This window comes from Pinus tabuliformis, chromosome J (assembly GCF_031772625.1).
Source record: "Pinus tabuliformis cultivar Carrire ecotype Pingquan chromosome J, CPIR1, whole genome shotgun sequence".
In the NCBI taxonomy this organism is placed as follows: Eukaryota; Viridiplantae; Streptophyta; class Pinopsida; order Pinales; family Pinaceae; genus Pinus; species Pinus tabuliformis.
The window spans coordinates 89,423,161-89,440,395 of NC_142295.1; the positions used below are offsets into that span (position 1 = coordinate 89,423,161).

The following is a 17,235-nucleotide window of genomic DNA, read 5'->3' on the forward strand; positions in this document are numbered from 1 at the left end:
ATCTAAAAAGCCCAACCGAAACCAGAAAAATAATTTACAATTAAAATTACAAAATTATTTACAAATTATACAAGGGTTTTTTAGATAGATTTTGAGAAAATATTTTTTATAATATTTTTTCCTTGAAAGAATGGCTAAAACGCTTCAGAAAATTTATATGCTCACTATAGCCCTAGCAAAGATTCAATCCACCATATAAAAACTAAGGATCCAAGCAAAGTAACCCTTGCCCACAGTCTGTGAACTTGGAGACCAAGGATTGAGTACTTGCAAACACTATGTATTATCTCAAAATAATAATATAAAGCACCACATAGGAAGCCCGTAGTCAATACATACCACAGATCAATGAACAAGAACACCTCGAGTTGCACCCCAAAGTCTTTTATTATAGTAGAAAAAATAGTTCCTAGTGGGACAATAGTTTACAAAATGCTTCAGCAACAATTCTAGCCAGAGATCAAGATGACTAGAGACTCAACTGACTCTCTAATTTATAGATAAATCTTCCAAATGGAAAAATAACGGCTAGTTTCTTTGATCCTTGTCAAAATAATTTTGGCTGTTGATAAACACTTCAAGATCTTTCAATCTTGGCCCTTGATTTTTTATTTTTGAGGAATTTTCGAATTTATCATTTAATTCCATTTTAATTAGCTTAAAATTAATTATTTTGAGCTAATTTTCTCAAACACTTGACTTTGACTTAACTACCAAGGTCCAAGACCTTTAAAAATTCTCTTTTAAGACCCAAAGATTTTTCCATTTGGAGAATTAATTTTCCTAAGACAATTTAATTTGACTCTAATTAATTAATTTTCTGGCTTGGGATTTAATTTTATTTTGCAAGGGGATGTAATTATTTTTCCAACCCTCTAATACATAAGATTTTTCTTTTACAAGACTCAAAGAGGAAATACACATTTGTCTTAGACCCTCAAGACACATAACCCATTTGCGACACAATATGATCTAGTAAACCAAGTGATTTGTAATAAAATAATTAAGCCAACTAGCTTAAATTATTCCTAAACCACTTTTACATTAGACTCGACTAAAAAACACTAGGACTCACCTAATAATTCAACAATAAATTTCACCCTAACTTTGGGGTTTAAGCTGGAGGGAAAAACTCTTCTGATTAGCCGTGTCTAAAAACACAGGTAATCAACGAGGTTAAAAAACCTCCTAGGATGGACTACTGATATGTGATCCGATACTTGTTGAAAAAGTTGGTACTTTCGCTTTCCCTGGAGCTTTGATAATTTGAGTGCAACAGATGCCATCCTAACTAAGGGGGATTGAGGCAAGAGCCTTTGATGAGCAAAGAGCAAGATAGGAATACCTCTCTCTCCCAGTGTCGAGTTTCTGAAATATCAGTCTATTAAGGAGAGAAACCAAATGGAAAATGATCTCTATGCGAAATGGGTGGACATTGAACAATGCCTGAATAATGGGTCGTGGAACTGTCCGCTTACAATGAATGATGAGTTTGAGAAGTAGGGGTTGGACTTCCTCCAGGCTTGTGACTCTAAAAACGTTATCACTCAATGAGGGTTAGGGGACCATATTCTTTACTTAGTTGAGACTGGAGTGGCTATTGCATGCCAAAACGAGGTCCTGTGAACTGTACCCCCAAGTATGTGTAAGCGGTGGTGAACTCAATTTGAATGGCTTGATAGTAGAAATGTAAGTTTGTTAGAGATTTCTTCGATGCATTAAGTACGAGAACCTTGGTTCCCCCCAGGTTGACCCAGGTTGATGCAAAAGTTGGATAGTGCATCAATCTGTCTCTATAATTCCCCAGGAGAAGAAGCCAACAAGACCATGCCATCGACGAAAAGGAGAGAAATCAACACCTGGTGTAGATTACAACTATCCCCCTCCTAGGTATTCTCATGTAGGACATACTCCAACTCCAACTCATTAATATAAATCTTGAAGACGGTTGATGAGAGGGGGAAATCCTAATTGACTCCAATGGTACCTTGGATGAAATTGGAAGGGTCATTTTCCGTCTTGAGCCATCCCAAAACTAACTCATACAGTGTCATAGTGGCTGCCAAGAGGGCCGTGGATATGCAAATTTCATGGAGCCTATGGAACCAGGCCTCCCTTGGAACTGTGTCAAATGCTTTCCGGAAATTTACAAAGCAACTTTAAACCTTTGAGCAACAATGACGAGCCTCCTCAATAATGGCTTGCAGGGTGAGGATGTGACCAATCGTTTGGTAGCTTGGTCAAAAAGTTGGTTCTCCTTAAGCCACTGGTGTAACATTGGCTAAATCTTGTAGAATGTATTACCCACCATGATAGTTTAGTAGTTGTTCGGATCAAAATTACTCCCTAATTTGTGGATTGGGTGAATAATGTGTCTTGTCCAAGAGGAGCTAAAGCCTGAACACACAACAAATTTAAATAAATCTGCATTGTAGGACTCAAGAGACAAGATTCTGTTTAAGGAATTTGACTTGAAACCCTTCCTATTTCGCTGCTCTGTTAGTATTGATAGATCTAATCACTCTCCTAATGTCCCTCTTAGAAAAAAAGGTGGCATAATGAGTGGGTTGTATGCAGATAGTAGGTTGTCTAAGAATATCATAGAGAAGGGTTGTGTGGGGGAACAAGGACTGGGGATTAAGGTAAGGTGGGATGGCATGGTGTTTAGGAGAAAGATTATGCCATAAGTGTTTCGGGGAGTGGTGAAGAACCTCAAGAAGTACCCTTCTCCTCTAGGTGGCAAAGGTTCGCTTTTCACGATGTAGGAGTTGGCGATAAGTTTTGCGGAGGCAGGGGACGAATATGGGTCATGCTTGAGAGTGAGATAAAGCCGTTTATGAAGGGACTTGCATTCATTGTTGAGCCAACAGTTCATGGGACAGGATCCAAGGGGGCGTTTATGGCCATGTTAATGAGTATAGTGGGGGTGGGAATCCAGGGCTGCCTCCGCTAGGGAAGTGAGAAGTATCTCATATTTGGTTGTGGTTGTGTTCATTGACTTGAGGTGGGAAATGGAGTAGGAGAGCAAGTCCTTGAGGCAGGTGGTATATGAGTCTAAATAATCTTTAGCGAAAAGAAAGGTAGTACGAGGGGTTAGCAGGATGGATTGGAGGGCGGGGGAGAGGAGGAGGTAGAGTGGGAAAGGGAGAAGGTGAGGAGGGCATGGTCTGTTAGGGGGAGACAAGAGACAAAGAGGTGTTGGATGTGCGGGAGAAAGTCATGGTTGGATAATACATTGTCAACAACATTGCCCCCCTTCCCCCCTACTATGAGGGCAATAAGTAAAGTCACCATTACCCAGAAAGAATGGAAGCTTGTTCAGGATTAAAAGACCATGGGTTAGGAAAATTAACATTGTATCAGAGCTTTGAGGGACCATTCTACGCGGAAATCCACACAAATACAACATAGTATGTGGTTGTACGAGGTTTTTCTCCTAGCACGCATGGTACAAACAATTAATATGGGTACTCACACTTAACAGCTACATTGTAGATGATTGTCGCTGTACAATGGTAACGAAAATTTCGTATGGTGATCGTATGACTATTAACATCAACATTAGAGAATAGATAAAGTAAAAAAAGAATAAATAAACGAAAGGGTTGGTTGTAAAGTGACCTGTGCGTGAGGGACGTGGTAGGTGAGCCACCAAAAGGAAAAAACAACTATACAAGGATTGGGCCATCGAGTACAAAAAAGTAGGCATCACAAATGCACAATGATGTACTTGCACGGATCAGGTAACGATAATGCAAAGTATGACAACAATGGTACATAGCACGCACGAGGGGCCCATACACAATGGATGACGACAACATAAAGTTGACGGTGGTTGTACATGCATAAGATTGAAGATAGACATTGTATGTATACAATAGTGAGTAGAAAGAGTGGCAGTTGGACATGAGCAGGTGACGATAAGTAGCTGCTAGCCAGCAACCACTGACAGGGCTGTACAAAGGTTAGAGTACAAAAGCAACAACCGAGTACAACAATTAGGTAGAGTATGTGGCTGCAAAGGAACAGGGAAGATTGCGTAATAGGCCAGAGATAGGCAAAGATCATTCTTCAGAGGGGGAGAGAGAGATTGTAGAAGTTAGGGGTACGACAAAAAATAATTTTTTGTGAGTGTTTTCAAAGGACGAAAATACATATCCATTAGGAGATCTTAGCACATCTATAAACCAATAACTTTTTGTATTTCTTGTGAGTGCTAGAAGGACTTAGCACAAGGCTATAATTATTAGATCTAGAGATGGCAACAATTAGTTTGATATTTGTGGATAGGTTGGATTGAGGATCTAATTTCCTAACTTGGAAGGCAAGGGTTGCTTTGCTGTTGAAAGAAAATGGCTTTTGGGAGATTGTTGACAAGGAGATCCAACAACCAATCGATGCAACGTAGTTGGTAGATTGAGGACATTAAAACTCAATAGGTCGTGACAAATGTTGTGAATGATCACTTGATTCCTCACTTGGCAAAGAAGAAGATAGCTAGAGAGATGTTGAAGGCTCTAGTGGACTTGTTTTTCAATGACAACATGAACAGGAAGATGAACTTGAGAAACAAGCTTAGATCCATGCAAATGTCAAGGTTTGATAATGTTACTATTTGCTTGATGAGGATCACCCAGATAAAGGATCAACTTGCAACCACTGGGGAGAAAGTGGAGGTCGTAGAGCTTGTAAATGTGGCATTGAATAGTTTTCCAAAGTCATGGGAACCATTTCTCCAGGGAATTTGTGCTTGTGAGAAACTTACCAAGTGAGAAAGGCTTTAGGATGACTGCATTGAGGAAGAGACTCGAGAGGGTTCTGATGCCAACAGGTAGGGAGATGGAGAGGAGAACCTGGCTTTGGTCGATATGGTCAAGAAGGGCGAAGGGATCGTTTCCAAGAGTAATAGTGATGGCGCAACCTCTCAGTGAGGGAGGAAGAACAACTTCAGTAAACTCAAGTGCTTCATTGCCAAAAAAATGGGCACAATGCATCATAGTGTTTGGAAAAGAAGAAAGGGAAGGGGATGTTGCAATAGTCTACATCATCAACATAGGTTCAAGTTGATGAGTTTGTAGCAATGTTCAAGGACTTCATATTTGTCACTTGTCTATCTACTAGTATCATTATCGAGAGTGTTTGGTACTTGGATAATGGTGCATGCTGCCATATGATAGAAGCACAAGAGCCGACTGATGGAGAATGACTTAAATTCATATGTGGTTCTTTCTAATTATGTCAGGTATACAGTGAAGGATGTTGGAATGATTATGTTCCCGCTAGAGTTAAAAGGGAGGGACAATGGAAGCCAAGGATGTGTTGTTTGCACCAGGATTGAAGATGAACTTGCTCTTAGCCTCAGTGATTAAGGACAAAGGATATGGGGTTATGTTTAGGAATGGGTACGTACTCATTTGTCTCGAGGAGTTTAGCCTAGACACAACAATGGCCATTAGGGTTAGAGAGAGCAACTTACACATGTCTGAAATCTGTGGCTCTGAGGGCCAAGTTTTCTGATCCCAATAGGCTGAAAATTCTGCTCCAAAAGAAGGTAAAAAACTGCCTTGTGACAACTCTCCACAGGGCTGAAATATCTTGTCACAGGTTTGTAAATACAAGGCCAAAACTACTTGTCAAAAGAGACTGCTCCAAGGACTTAAGTAGGTTGAGATTGGATCTAAGGGAGCGCCGAAAGTCTGCACAAAGATAAATGAAGAACCCAAGAAAAACCACAGAAAAGTATGACCAAAACCCAATGAGAAAACCTTTGCTTGTCTCCTTGATCAACTCCTTAGTTCATGTTACCGCTCAAACTAGCAGGGGACCTAAAGGGGATCCCAAAAGGGGCAAATGCTAGACCAAGGGCAATAAATGGAGACTTAGACCACTGTCACCTCAACTAAGGTTCTACTATTTACGAACTTTCATCGATAGGAGGAGACCCGGTATATATGGAGTCACAAATGAAGGATAAATCAACAAGTGGATATAGAGTGACCCAAATAATTCCTTTCCATAAGCGATTGAAAAATAGAGCTTGCTTACTTTCTAAGCAAGGTACAATGTCTTCTAGGAGAAGGATGGGAGAATTTGAGGGTTAGGTTTAGGGAATATGACTTGTGAAAAAGTTTCCCAATCCTTAAAATCCTTATTGAAATTGATAATCCTGAATGGTTCTTGAAGAATTGTCTTTTCAAAGGAATGGGACAAAGTGGACCCAACCTAGGTTAGGAGGTAAGAGTTTAGCAACCAATGATGTTCGTAACCCAGACAAAGGGGAAAGGATAAACAAAAGAATACTCACTAGGGCAATGATGTTTTTAACCAGGGCAAAGTTTGATCTCGAAGCTAGGGCTTGGCTTTTCTCACAACTCCATCGTCGGAATGGCTTCAAAATTGGAGGAGGCCTTGCGGAGTCACCAATGCAGGGGAGGCTAGGAGATCGAACTTTTTGGATGACTATTTCATCAGGAAAATGATGCCCCAGGTGACCCAACCTAGCTAGACCTAAGAAAAGGTGAAAAATAATTGATTTTGTGTGACCTGCTCTTGGTAGATCAGTGCCTTAGTATTGGGAGAATGGATTCTATGATAAATATGAATGAGGACTTCGTTTCTTAGTCAAGGAGGCCTTAAGACTACCTCTCTAGCCTTCTAGCGCAAAGGGAAGCAACCTTACAACTTTTATACTTTTGACTTGCAAAAGGAGATGGCTTATCAAGATGAATTCGTTAGTAGAATTATCCCTAGGAAATTTCATTCAAATTACATGGTCCATACATTGAGAGATGCTATATAGAGACAAAATTCCACAATTTAAGCAGCGAATGCATGCGACAATTGGCTCTAAAAATGGTGAAAATCCCAATCTGATGTATATGACAAAGTAAAACAAGAATGACATTAAAAACATGTACTTACATGTAATAGAACATATCCAACCATCCAAAATTTGACAATAGAGAAGCTCCAAGATAAGATAAACCAAATCCAAACATCAAAATTCATCTTTAAAGCTCCAATTCATCCTCCAAGAAAAAGTGCGAAATTCTCAAGAAAGAGAAGAGATCCAATCCAAAGTGATGATGAGCAAATAAACTCATCTCACTTGTATTTATACACTAATGAGGAGTTTGAATTAGTCTCCTTGGCCTCCATAAGCCTCAAAAATAAAATAATGTGCTAATAATCTAACTTTTGGCGACAAGCCCACCAAACTAGCTCACCAATGAAATAATAAACCTTTTAAGAGGTGAGATGATGAATAATACATGTCGCAGGGCCCTCCAAGTGGGTTGATGAGGTCCATCGCTGCCATAATGAGGAATAGGACCCTCAAAAGTGATGGACAAGGGGTTGGCCTTTGTTCTCCAAACAATAAACTTGTGGTGCTCCCAGTGGGTGTGGGGGCGCAATAATAACTTCATGGGTCTTCAAATGAGTCGAAGATACCTGTAGATAATCTTCTAAGTGTATGGTACATCTATGGGGCCGACTGGTGAAAGGTGAGCCAGGTGCATCTTCCTCGTCCAATGGGTGAATGTCTAGCATCTTTGGACATCCTCGAGGATACATGGAGTACTGTCTACTGCTGTGGAGGCCCATGGCTCTCAGCACACACTCTACATGTGCCTATGTAGCCCTTTGAAGGATTAGGACCTTGTATAGGGAGACCAAACCCAAGATGGAGACCATCTGCAATCCTTCATAAGATCCAATGCGTCCCCTAGCCTTCCAATACAACAAGTCATTAGAGAAATAGAGTAAATGAGCTTACCGACCATGGACCATGGGTGGGGACTCCATAATGGCTTGCCCTTCATAATGGGCTTCGGGATGTGCCAATGTCTCCTAAACTCCAAATAGGGTTAACCAAGTATCCTATTAGGTGGTTTCTACTTCTGAAGGGTATAATATGTTCAAGGTACATCCTTCAAAAGGTGGTGGCATGTGACAGATAGGTGAATGAAGTAGGGGATGAGAAGGGGCAACCCTGGGACACATGCTGGGGTACAAGGGTGGCTAATAAAAGTGAAGCCCACATTTGGGTTTTTAATGTATAGGAGGGAGCAATTGTGGTACATGAGGTGCCCTGACCTTGATTTTTCCACCCTTCTTTATATGCCTTTTGCCTTTTAATGATTTTCTTTGATTAACTGCTCGGGGCTCAAGGGGTAAGAGCATGATGCATAAGATATAACAGTGAATACCCTCTTTTAAGGTAGGGCGGTTCATTGCCCACTAGGGGTTGGGACAGGCATGGGTTCTTATATGATGAAAGAGGTTCATAGAACTTGTAGGAACTAGGGTGATGACCATGATGATGGGGTAGAGCTCATGTATTGGATTTTGCCCACGTGCTAAATGTGCTTGTCTCGACCATCTTTTGCATTTTGTGGTACATTTTCCTGTTGAATGTGGCCAAATATGCTTTTATCATTCTTTTTAGTTGCATCAACCTCCAGAGCATCATTTTAGGCCTAACCCAAGGTGTGGGCAAGGGGAAGGGGTGAGCCAACCCTTTGTGGACCTAGTGGAGGAATGTGGACCGAGGTGGGAGAAATGATGAATGGGGTAATAATGAGTGGAAAGGGGATAATATATGTGCATAAGGGAGTGGGACCACGCAATCAAAATCAGGGTTTCCCATGAAATACCATCCCTAAAACCAAATGGTCAGTAAAAGAGAGATCCCACGGGACTAGAATCCAAGGTTAATATCCAAAAGTGGTATAGGGGCAAGAGCACAATCCTAGCCCATTCTTTCTGCTGAATCCCCCCATTATTTCATGCCTAGAAGTGTCCATGATAGGCAAACTACAATACTCAATTACCACATGACAAGGCATACCTTTAGGTTCGGGAGGCCCACCTTCAAATATAAGATCATGGCAGATGGGGGAGGGACCACATCACTGGCTCAAGTGGCGGATAAATGACACAATGAGTTAGTTGGTTTTTCTTCCTTTTCTTGCCTCAGAGGCAAATTTGCTTGTATGTGTTCTAGACCAAGTTGGATGGTCAATTGAGGATGAATGAGCCCATATTTATAATAGTTTCTTCACGTTTTGAATAGACACATCGTTTGGAGAGGGGCCGACTTGAGTTCATGTAGGCCGACTTGAAGAATATGGGTTTGTCAACTTAATAATTCAGTACCTCACCAACGAGTAGGAGTTAGGAAGCGAGTAAGTACTCGTTGGAAAGGGCTTGAAGGCCTCTACACTCTTATGTGATTGACTTCTTGAGCAAGTGTTCCCTTTGACATCAATAACAAGAATTCTTCCAACAGTTTTGTCAAGAGACATAGGTGGTTTGAGTAGACATTGAGGGATGCTTAGGAGCATGTGGAGGCTCCTAAGAGCACATCCAGGGAGAGTAGGCCTTCAAAGAATTTTCCGGACTACATGGCATTGATTAGTAACATCATTGAAGAGGTAGCAAACCATGAGGTTTGGAGGAAAGCCGTTGCGAAGGATGATTCATGGGACATTGTTCCAAGACTGAAGATGAAGTTGGTTGCAGGTGGTTCTTCCAAAATACCTTCGTCACTAAGGACTGTTGATGAGAGTAGCACAGGTTGGTACTTCTGCACAACTCTAAGTGTCTAGACATGTGGAAGTGGATTAATTGAAACTTAACCATAGAAATTTCTTTAATTGTTAAAGGAATTGGATTTTATAGGAAAAGGTGAGGTAATCTAATGAAATGCAAAGGTTATTTGCATTAGTGCATTAGATGAATCTCCACTCTGGATGTCAAGGGAAATAGAGATCTAATCTCAACTGTCAATCACTTGGGAGATTAGGGTTTTGGACTTGGTCAATAACTAACTTATAAGAGGATGGCTAGGCTACAAGGGAGAAGACATGTCTTTCAACACAGGACACTGTGAGATAGTGAGATCTCAGTGATTGGGTAGAGAAAGGCTTCCATCCAAGTATGCAGGGTTCAAGGAAGAGTGCAATGGAAGTATCCAGATCAGCAAGCAGATTGAAGCGGTTTGACCATTTGGATCATTTCTAGGATTTTGCTGTGTTCGTATTTTTCCTCAAAGGACCATTATCTCAGGAAGGGGGCCCTTGTATGATGTAGATTATTGTTAATGAAACAATATATTTGAGGGGCTGAAATGATGTGTACATGTGTTTGAGATTGGTTAATGTTTGCTTCCGCTGTTATATATTTTATTTACGTGTTAAAATCTCAGCCATGCTTTTTATTGAGTTGGTCTGTGTAATAATCTGCTAGGAAATAATTAGGCAGGTTGTTGGGGTTAAAAGTTTAACTAGGAGCGTCTAGTAAGTGCCTTGGGAGTGTGCTCCTTGGCTCCACAAGCATCCTCAGGAGCGCCATACTTCCAAATTGGCAGGGAGTTTGCCCAAAATGTCTGAAGCATGCTCCTGAAATCTGGTAGTGCGCTTCCTATGCGCTCCTGCTCGGAGTGTGGTTCCAGGGGTCAGAGCGAGGGGTGGGGGAGACTTCCTGCCACTATGGTAGGTAGTCAAGAAGTTTGAAGGCATAAATTCATTGTTATGAAAGGTCTGTTCTTGGCTATAGATTATTTATTTACTTGTAACCCTTATTTAGCAAGTCAAGTTCAATTGTTTAGCATCTGTAACCGAAGCCAGTGAAATATGGATATCCAAACTATGTTCTAATATTACAGCAGCAATTTCAAATTCATATGTTTTCTAAACATTGGCATGGATGTCTCTCAGTGTGCTCTGATGGTATTTTGATTTAACTGTTTCTATCTTGCATGCCTTTTAAACTTAATATAAGCACTTAAACTTATTTGCTTTGAAATTCAAGTAATCTGGCCATTATTGCTATGGTGAAGTTTCTATAATTGACTGTCTAAGAAATGGGCCTTCTCATTTTGAGGATGCTGTGCCAGTGCCTATTAATCTGGTTGGTTCTTCATGTGTGTTTCTTAGTTTTATTATGTTTCAATATCCTCAAATATTCCTTCTTTGTGTGTAGCACATGAAAGTAACTGTAGCAAATGGCAATTACAGTTGTGCTTTTTATTTTTATGTCTTTCTAGAATTTTAAATTGCTTTATGTAATGTGTTCAGGTTTTACCAAAAGCAATGCTTGACTTCCTGGAGGCACCTGTTCCTTTTATTGTAAGTTCAGCAGTATTTTCACACTTTGTAGAAATTCAGTTTCTATGATTTTGATTAAATACAAGCTTATGAGATCCAAGTTGAGAAACTTTTGTCTGGTAGGTATCCTGGATGTCTAGTCCATTGTTAGAATCAAGTAGATGGGAATGGCTTTATTAATGGATTATATTAAAAATGATGGTTTGAAAATTTCCTCTCATGGAAGGAATATTAGTAATGCTACACAGTGCTTAATTTTGTTACTGCCATTCCCTTGCTGGGAATTTGTTCTGCTGTTGCATGCCTTTGCAAAAACCAGGCATTCAGTTTATGTTGCAGGCTAAAAGTAGTTTGGCAGATATTTGCTTCAAATGCAGCATTCATGGTGTTGGACAACTGGCAGTAGTGTTGGTTAAATTTGCTATAAGGAAATTTTTAAAATTGGTTAAATTTAAAGTTTTTGTATTCCACCTTTGCTAGTGGTCTGGCAGCCATTTGTGTTCTGAACATCTTATGTATATCAGATTTTTATTGTAATGACCAATTTTAGAAAATGATCATATCCTTCTTTTATATATGTTTTAAAGAAAAGAAACATTTTATCAATGGAATGTGATGCTATTTTAAATATCTAGTATTAGCCTCAGATCCATATAAGTATGATGTGGCATTGAACCTTTTTTTTTCCACAGAAAAAAGCGAACTCTCTATTAATAAAATAGATGATTACAAAGCAAATGCGTAGCATTACATGAAGACTTGTGCTTTGCCTTGAAGGAAGAAAAAGCATAAAGTCACAGCTGGTTATTAATCAAGAAACCAGCGCAAAATCCCTTTGCCCGGATGGCAAAGAGCCAGCACGTCAATCCCAAATGGATGACAGGAAGAAGGACTGCGTTTTGAGAAGCCGCTCGCCGAAAGGACTCCAGAGGCTGGGCAGACGACCCGACCAGCAAACGCACATCATCCAGAGATGTAAAGTCTGAGGGTCTACGAAGCAAGCAGCTTCCAATAGAGGATCCAGCGTAGACATGATATGGATCCTAGAGGACAGGTCAAAACGAGCCTCCTTTTACAAGGAGAGCAACCCATAAGACCTGAGAAAAAAAACAGAGGACAGAAGAAAAAATACAATTGAAACAAAACAAGTATATACAAACACAGGTGACAGAATTCTGAGAAAAGAAAGCTATTCGAAGATGGGCTGTTCGAGAGGACGAACCACCCCATTCTCCTCCTCTAAAACAGTCCACGACCCCAGGTCTTGATCAGCGCCTTCTTTGGAGAGGCGATCAGCTTCAGAATTTCTTTCCCTGAAGATGTGGCTAAGGGAAATCTCTGTGAAAAGGCTTTTCAGTCAAATTGCTTCTCTGAGCAGGGGAGACAAGATGAGATTCCTGCATAATTGCGTTCCATTGAACCATCTCACTGTATTCAAAGAATCCCCGAAAATCTGAACTTCTTGCACATTCCTCAGGACAAGCCAGCAAAGAAGAAGGTGGAGAGCTTTCAACTTAGCAAAATTATTGGAGCCTTGGCCTAGGCCGACCGAAGCCTTAACAGTCTTGTCCTTTGAAAAATGAATTATTAAGCCAGCCCCACATCGACCATTAATGTCTGAGGCCCCATCATAATAAGCCCACGGAATTGAATATCTTATCGTTTCTTGCCTGACCAACCTGGAAGAAGGAGTAGCCTGCGGGACAGGGATGCTATCATAGATAGCAGCCCCTTCCGCAGCCAGTGTTTCAATCGGCAAGGAGTCCTTGAATATGACCTGATTCGTGGCAAGCCGCGTCCCCCAAGTTATGAGAAGCGGAATGAATCTTTCTCTGTCATTAGAAGCATCTTTCCACCACTTCTGCCAAGCTTCCAGAATCCCCTGCCCTTCCCACCTATAAGGGATTTTAAGTAACCTTAACGTTTCGGTCCACAGACTAGAGTTGAAAGGGCAGAAAAGGAACAGGGGATAAGCTGATTCGATGCTGTCTTTGCAGAGAGGACACCATCCAGGACCGATCCTACCTCGTCTTTGGAGAAAGTCCCAAGAAGGGACTTTCTGGAGCAGGACACACCAAAAGAAGAGTCTAGTTTTCGGAGGACTCTTTAACTTCCATAGAGGCTTAGCCCACCATGCCAGATTTTCCCACCCTTTTTGGTCCATCATCCATTTGTACCCCATCTTTGGAGAGTAGAGGCCATTCTGAGCAAAGACCCACCGGAGTTCATCAGGAGCGTCTGAGAGCCTGACAGAAGAGTTGAGGAGGTCTTTCCTGTACGAATCCCATTCCTCCAGCCATTCTTCATCCAATTGTAAATCTATTCCTTGCATCCACCCTTGGCTCCATATGGAGGTAGCCCGGGGATCGGCCACCTGATTTAATGTGTAACGTCCCTTCTCTTTTAAAACAGCAACCAACCCCTGAGATAGAGAGAACCGCTCTGAACACCCAATCCAGGGGTCTCTACCCAATCTTATTTGAGAGCCATCTCCCACACTCCAAGCCAAACCCTTCTCAATAATATTGACAGAGGCTACCACAGCTTTCCAAACCACCGAGGAGTGTTTGCAGGTCTTTATTGGCAATCTGATCCAATCTATCGTTGATAGAGGGTCAATGTACTTTCTTTTTGAAATAGAAGTCCACAGGTTGTCAAAGGAGATGAGCCTCCATGCGAGTTTTGCTGCTAAAGATTGGGAAAAACATTGAATATTTTTTATCCCCCAACCTCCCCACTCTTTGGGATGAGCCACTTTATCCCAGGCGATCCACGGGGTGACCTTCTCTGTCTTGGACCCCGCCCACAGAAACCTGCTGCAAAGTTTGTCAATTGAGGATAGGATTCCTTTGGGAACCCACGTCAGGCTAGCCCAATAGACTAGAACTGCCATAAGCACAAATTTTATTAACACAAGCCTTCCTGCCCTGGAAAGCCATCTGAAACTCCAGTGTTTCAGCTTGGATTTGATTCTTGCAAGGATCCAGTTCCAATCTTTGTTCCTGTAGTTATCAGGTTTGAGAAGAAATCCCAAGTATTTGAAGGTATCCTCCAGCGCTTTGACATCGAAGTTTAGGACCATCTTCACACTGCGCATCATTTCTCTGGACATACCTGTGCACGTGAGAGAGGATTTTTTTTCATTAATGCAAAGTCCAGTAGCCTTCAGGAAAAGGTCAATGATCCTTTTGAGCGTCTTGCAATCCTCCAGGCTGCCATTACTGAAAAGAATTATGTCGTCCACGAATAGGAGGTGGGTAACCCAGAAATTTTCAGCTGCTTCGATGCCTTTGAGAGACCCTTGTCTTTTTGCGTCGTGAATCATAAGGCTGATTCCCTCTGCTGCCAGCAGAAACAGAAGGGGAGAGAGCGGGCAGCCTTGACGCAGACCGCGTTCCGGACTAAAGAAACTGGAGGCTGCTCCATTAATCAGAACAACTATGGAGGAGGTAGAAATACAACTCATTATCCATTTCACAAAGTCATACCTGAAGCCCAGATGAGTTAGTAAAAGCCTGAGGTACAGCCAGCTGATTCTGTCGAAAGCCTTTGACAAATCGATCTTCACTACTGCTCCTTTTTTTCCCAATTTTTAGACTATGAAGAGTTTCTTGAGCAACTCCAACCGCTTCATGAATTTGTCTGCCATCGAGGAAGCCAAATTGCTCAGGGGAAATATTTCTGGAGAGAAAAGGTTTTAATCTGGAGGCAATAACTTTTGCTATGATTTTATAAACACAGGTGCACAGGGATATGGGCCTGAATTCTTCAAAAGAGCCTGGGAGGTCAGTTTTGGGAATGAGGGCAAGAAAAGTGGAGTTGAAAGGATGGAGAATTGTCCCTGTGCACCTGGATTCTTCCACAACTGCCACTAGCTCATCACCGATGAATTCGAAGAAATGATGGAAGAATTCGACAGTCCAACCGTCTGGGCCTGGGCTTTTGTCCTTTTGCATAGATTTGAGAATATCTTCAACCTCCTCCTTAGAAACGGGTGCCATGATAGATTCATTTCCTTCCTCCTCTATGAACCTAGGAAAGAACTGGGCAACTCTTATAACTTCAGCAATAGAAGCTTCCTCTGGCGCTTTGAAGAGGGTCTTGAAATGATTGATCCCTAGAGAAGCTAACTCTTCGAAAGATCGAGCCATATCACCATTGGTTTTCTTCATTTCCCAGATAGTATTAGAATTTTTCCTTCCTTTGGCATAGTTCTGGAAAAACTTGGTGTTGTCGTCCCCCGCCTGCAACCAGATCACTCTACTTTTTAACCTCCAGCTCTCCTCCCTGCTCTGGAGGATTTTCTTCCTTTCCATCTCCAGTTCTAAAATTCTGGCCCGAGACTCTTCTGTTCTATAACCAATACCGCCTGGGTCTTCTAGAAGGGCAATCTCCGAGTTGACATTTTCCAGGATTTTTTCATCATTCAGTTTTTTCTGGAGGGCCCATTGCTTAGCGGCCGCCTTCATCCTTGTTAAATTTTCTATGAAAGCCTTGCTGCAACTCTCATCTTCACTGAGATTAGCATTCTTCCAAGTGCTGTGGAAAAGGCTAGTGAAGGATTCATCCGAAAGCCAGGAGGCATTAAATTTAAAGGGAATGCCCGGTTTAGAAAAAGCACCCTTCACTTCAAGAAAGACAGGGAGATGGTCAGAAAGACCGCCTTCCCCAACCCAATGTCTGAATGCTTGTAGCTTATCGGCCAGCGGATCACCTAGAAGGAATCTGTCAAGCTTCTTCCCTACCCAATCATCGCCAATTCTTCGATTCCTCCACGACGGGCGCATCTTGAGCGGAGTAACATCCACCAGAGGAGAGGAGGCCAGTTTATTTAGAAAGAAGTCGGTAAGGGGATCTGCTCTTGCTCTGACCCCCCAAGATTCTGTCATCCCCAGAGAAAAATTAAGGTCTCCGCCAATAATAAGATTTGGGTGCGCCATAAACGATTTAGCAAAGAAGGGGTTCCAGAACCTTTCCCGTTCCGAAACAGGACCATAAACATTGATAATGAGAAAGGGGATGCAAAGTTCGATGGAGTATAGTTCCACAACCAGTACATTTTCCCATCCCCAAGAGGAGGTCTCTCGAAGAACCTTCGGGTTGAAACCCAGAGCCACCCCTCCCGAGTGACCATTGGCGTCAATGACATGAAAGCTCCAGCCCAGAAGGAGCTTAACGAGGTAGCCTATAACTTCTTCCCCCTTCCCCAGAGTTTCTTGGAGTAAAATAATATCAGGTTTATTGGACCTGACCATTTCCTTCAGAGCTAGCTTTTTGGGTAGGCTAGCTAGACCCCTGCAATTGTAGGATAGGATGATCATCGTAAACACGCAGAGGGTGTCCGCTTTGCTCTAAGCACCCCTGGAAGAGACATCTGCTTCCCGTCAGCAATGTCGATGACAGCCTTCAACTGTGCCTTCGACAAATTAGTTTTCCTTCCTCTTTGCTTCCTCTGGCCTGTTGACTCCATATCTAACTCCAATCCGCTCACAACAAGCCCTTTTCCCTTTCTGTTGGCTAAAGGTCTAAGATTATATGGGGGGTCAGGACTCCGGTCAGAAGGAGGGGCAGAATAGGCAGCATCGAAGGGAATAGAGGTCACCAATGGTGAGGACGGAATGGTCATAATAACACTATCTATGGAGGCTTGACCCTTCCTCAGATCTGGCATTTCATTCAAGAGCTGTCTAAGAGAACCAGACTCATCACAGCAAGACAGAGATAGAGCATTAGTAAAACACAAGGATGAGGGAGGGGAAAGAAAACTCGCCTGAGCCTCCCCTGCCTTTTCAGATAGAGAAGAGGGTCCCAGGGAAATCATCGGATTTGAAATGTATTCATTTGCTGCAGTCCCCGATTGATCCTGATAATCAACCATCCATGCTCCGGGGCCAAAACCTGAGCAGATGCCATGGGGTCGCTTTCCTTGATCAGAGCCTCTGATTCGAACATGTTCACCTTCTGGTTTGCCTTCTGAATGTTTCTTCTTCTCCTTTGTCCTCGGTTTCGACGGTGTCCAAGAGGACATTTCCGGGCCAGATGACCATATTGATAACATCGATGGCACTTGAAAGGAAGGTTTTCATAGTCCAGGGTTTGAGTAAACTCAAGACCACGGTACTTC

The 17,235-nt window shown here is 42.0% G+C and overlaps 1 protein-coding gene across 1 annotated transcript in view; it reads left to right on the plus strand.

Annotated features, from left to right (window-relative positions):
* LOC149225657 (DENN (AEX-3) domain-containing protein) overlaps window positions 1–17,235 on the plus strand; it is a 220,987-nt gene that overhangs the window by 124,529 nt on the left and 79,223 nt on the right. The window contains exon 13 of the mRNA XM_089377240.1: window positions 11,082–11,132. Within this exon, the coding sequence (XP_089233366.1) occupies window positions 11,082–11,132 (51 nt within the window). The remainder of the gene's footprint in view (window positions 1–11,081; window positions 11,133–17,235) is intronic.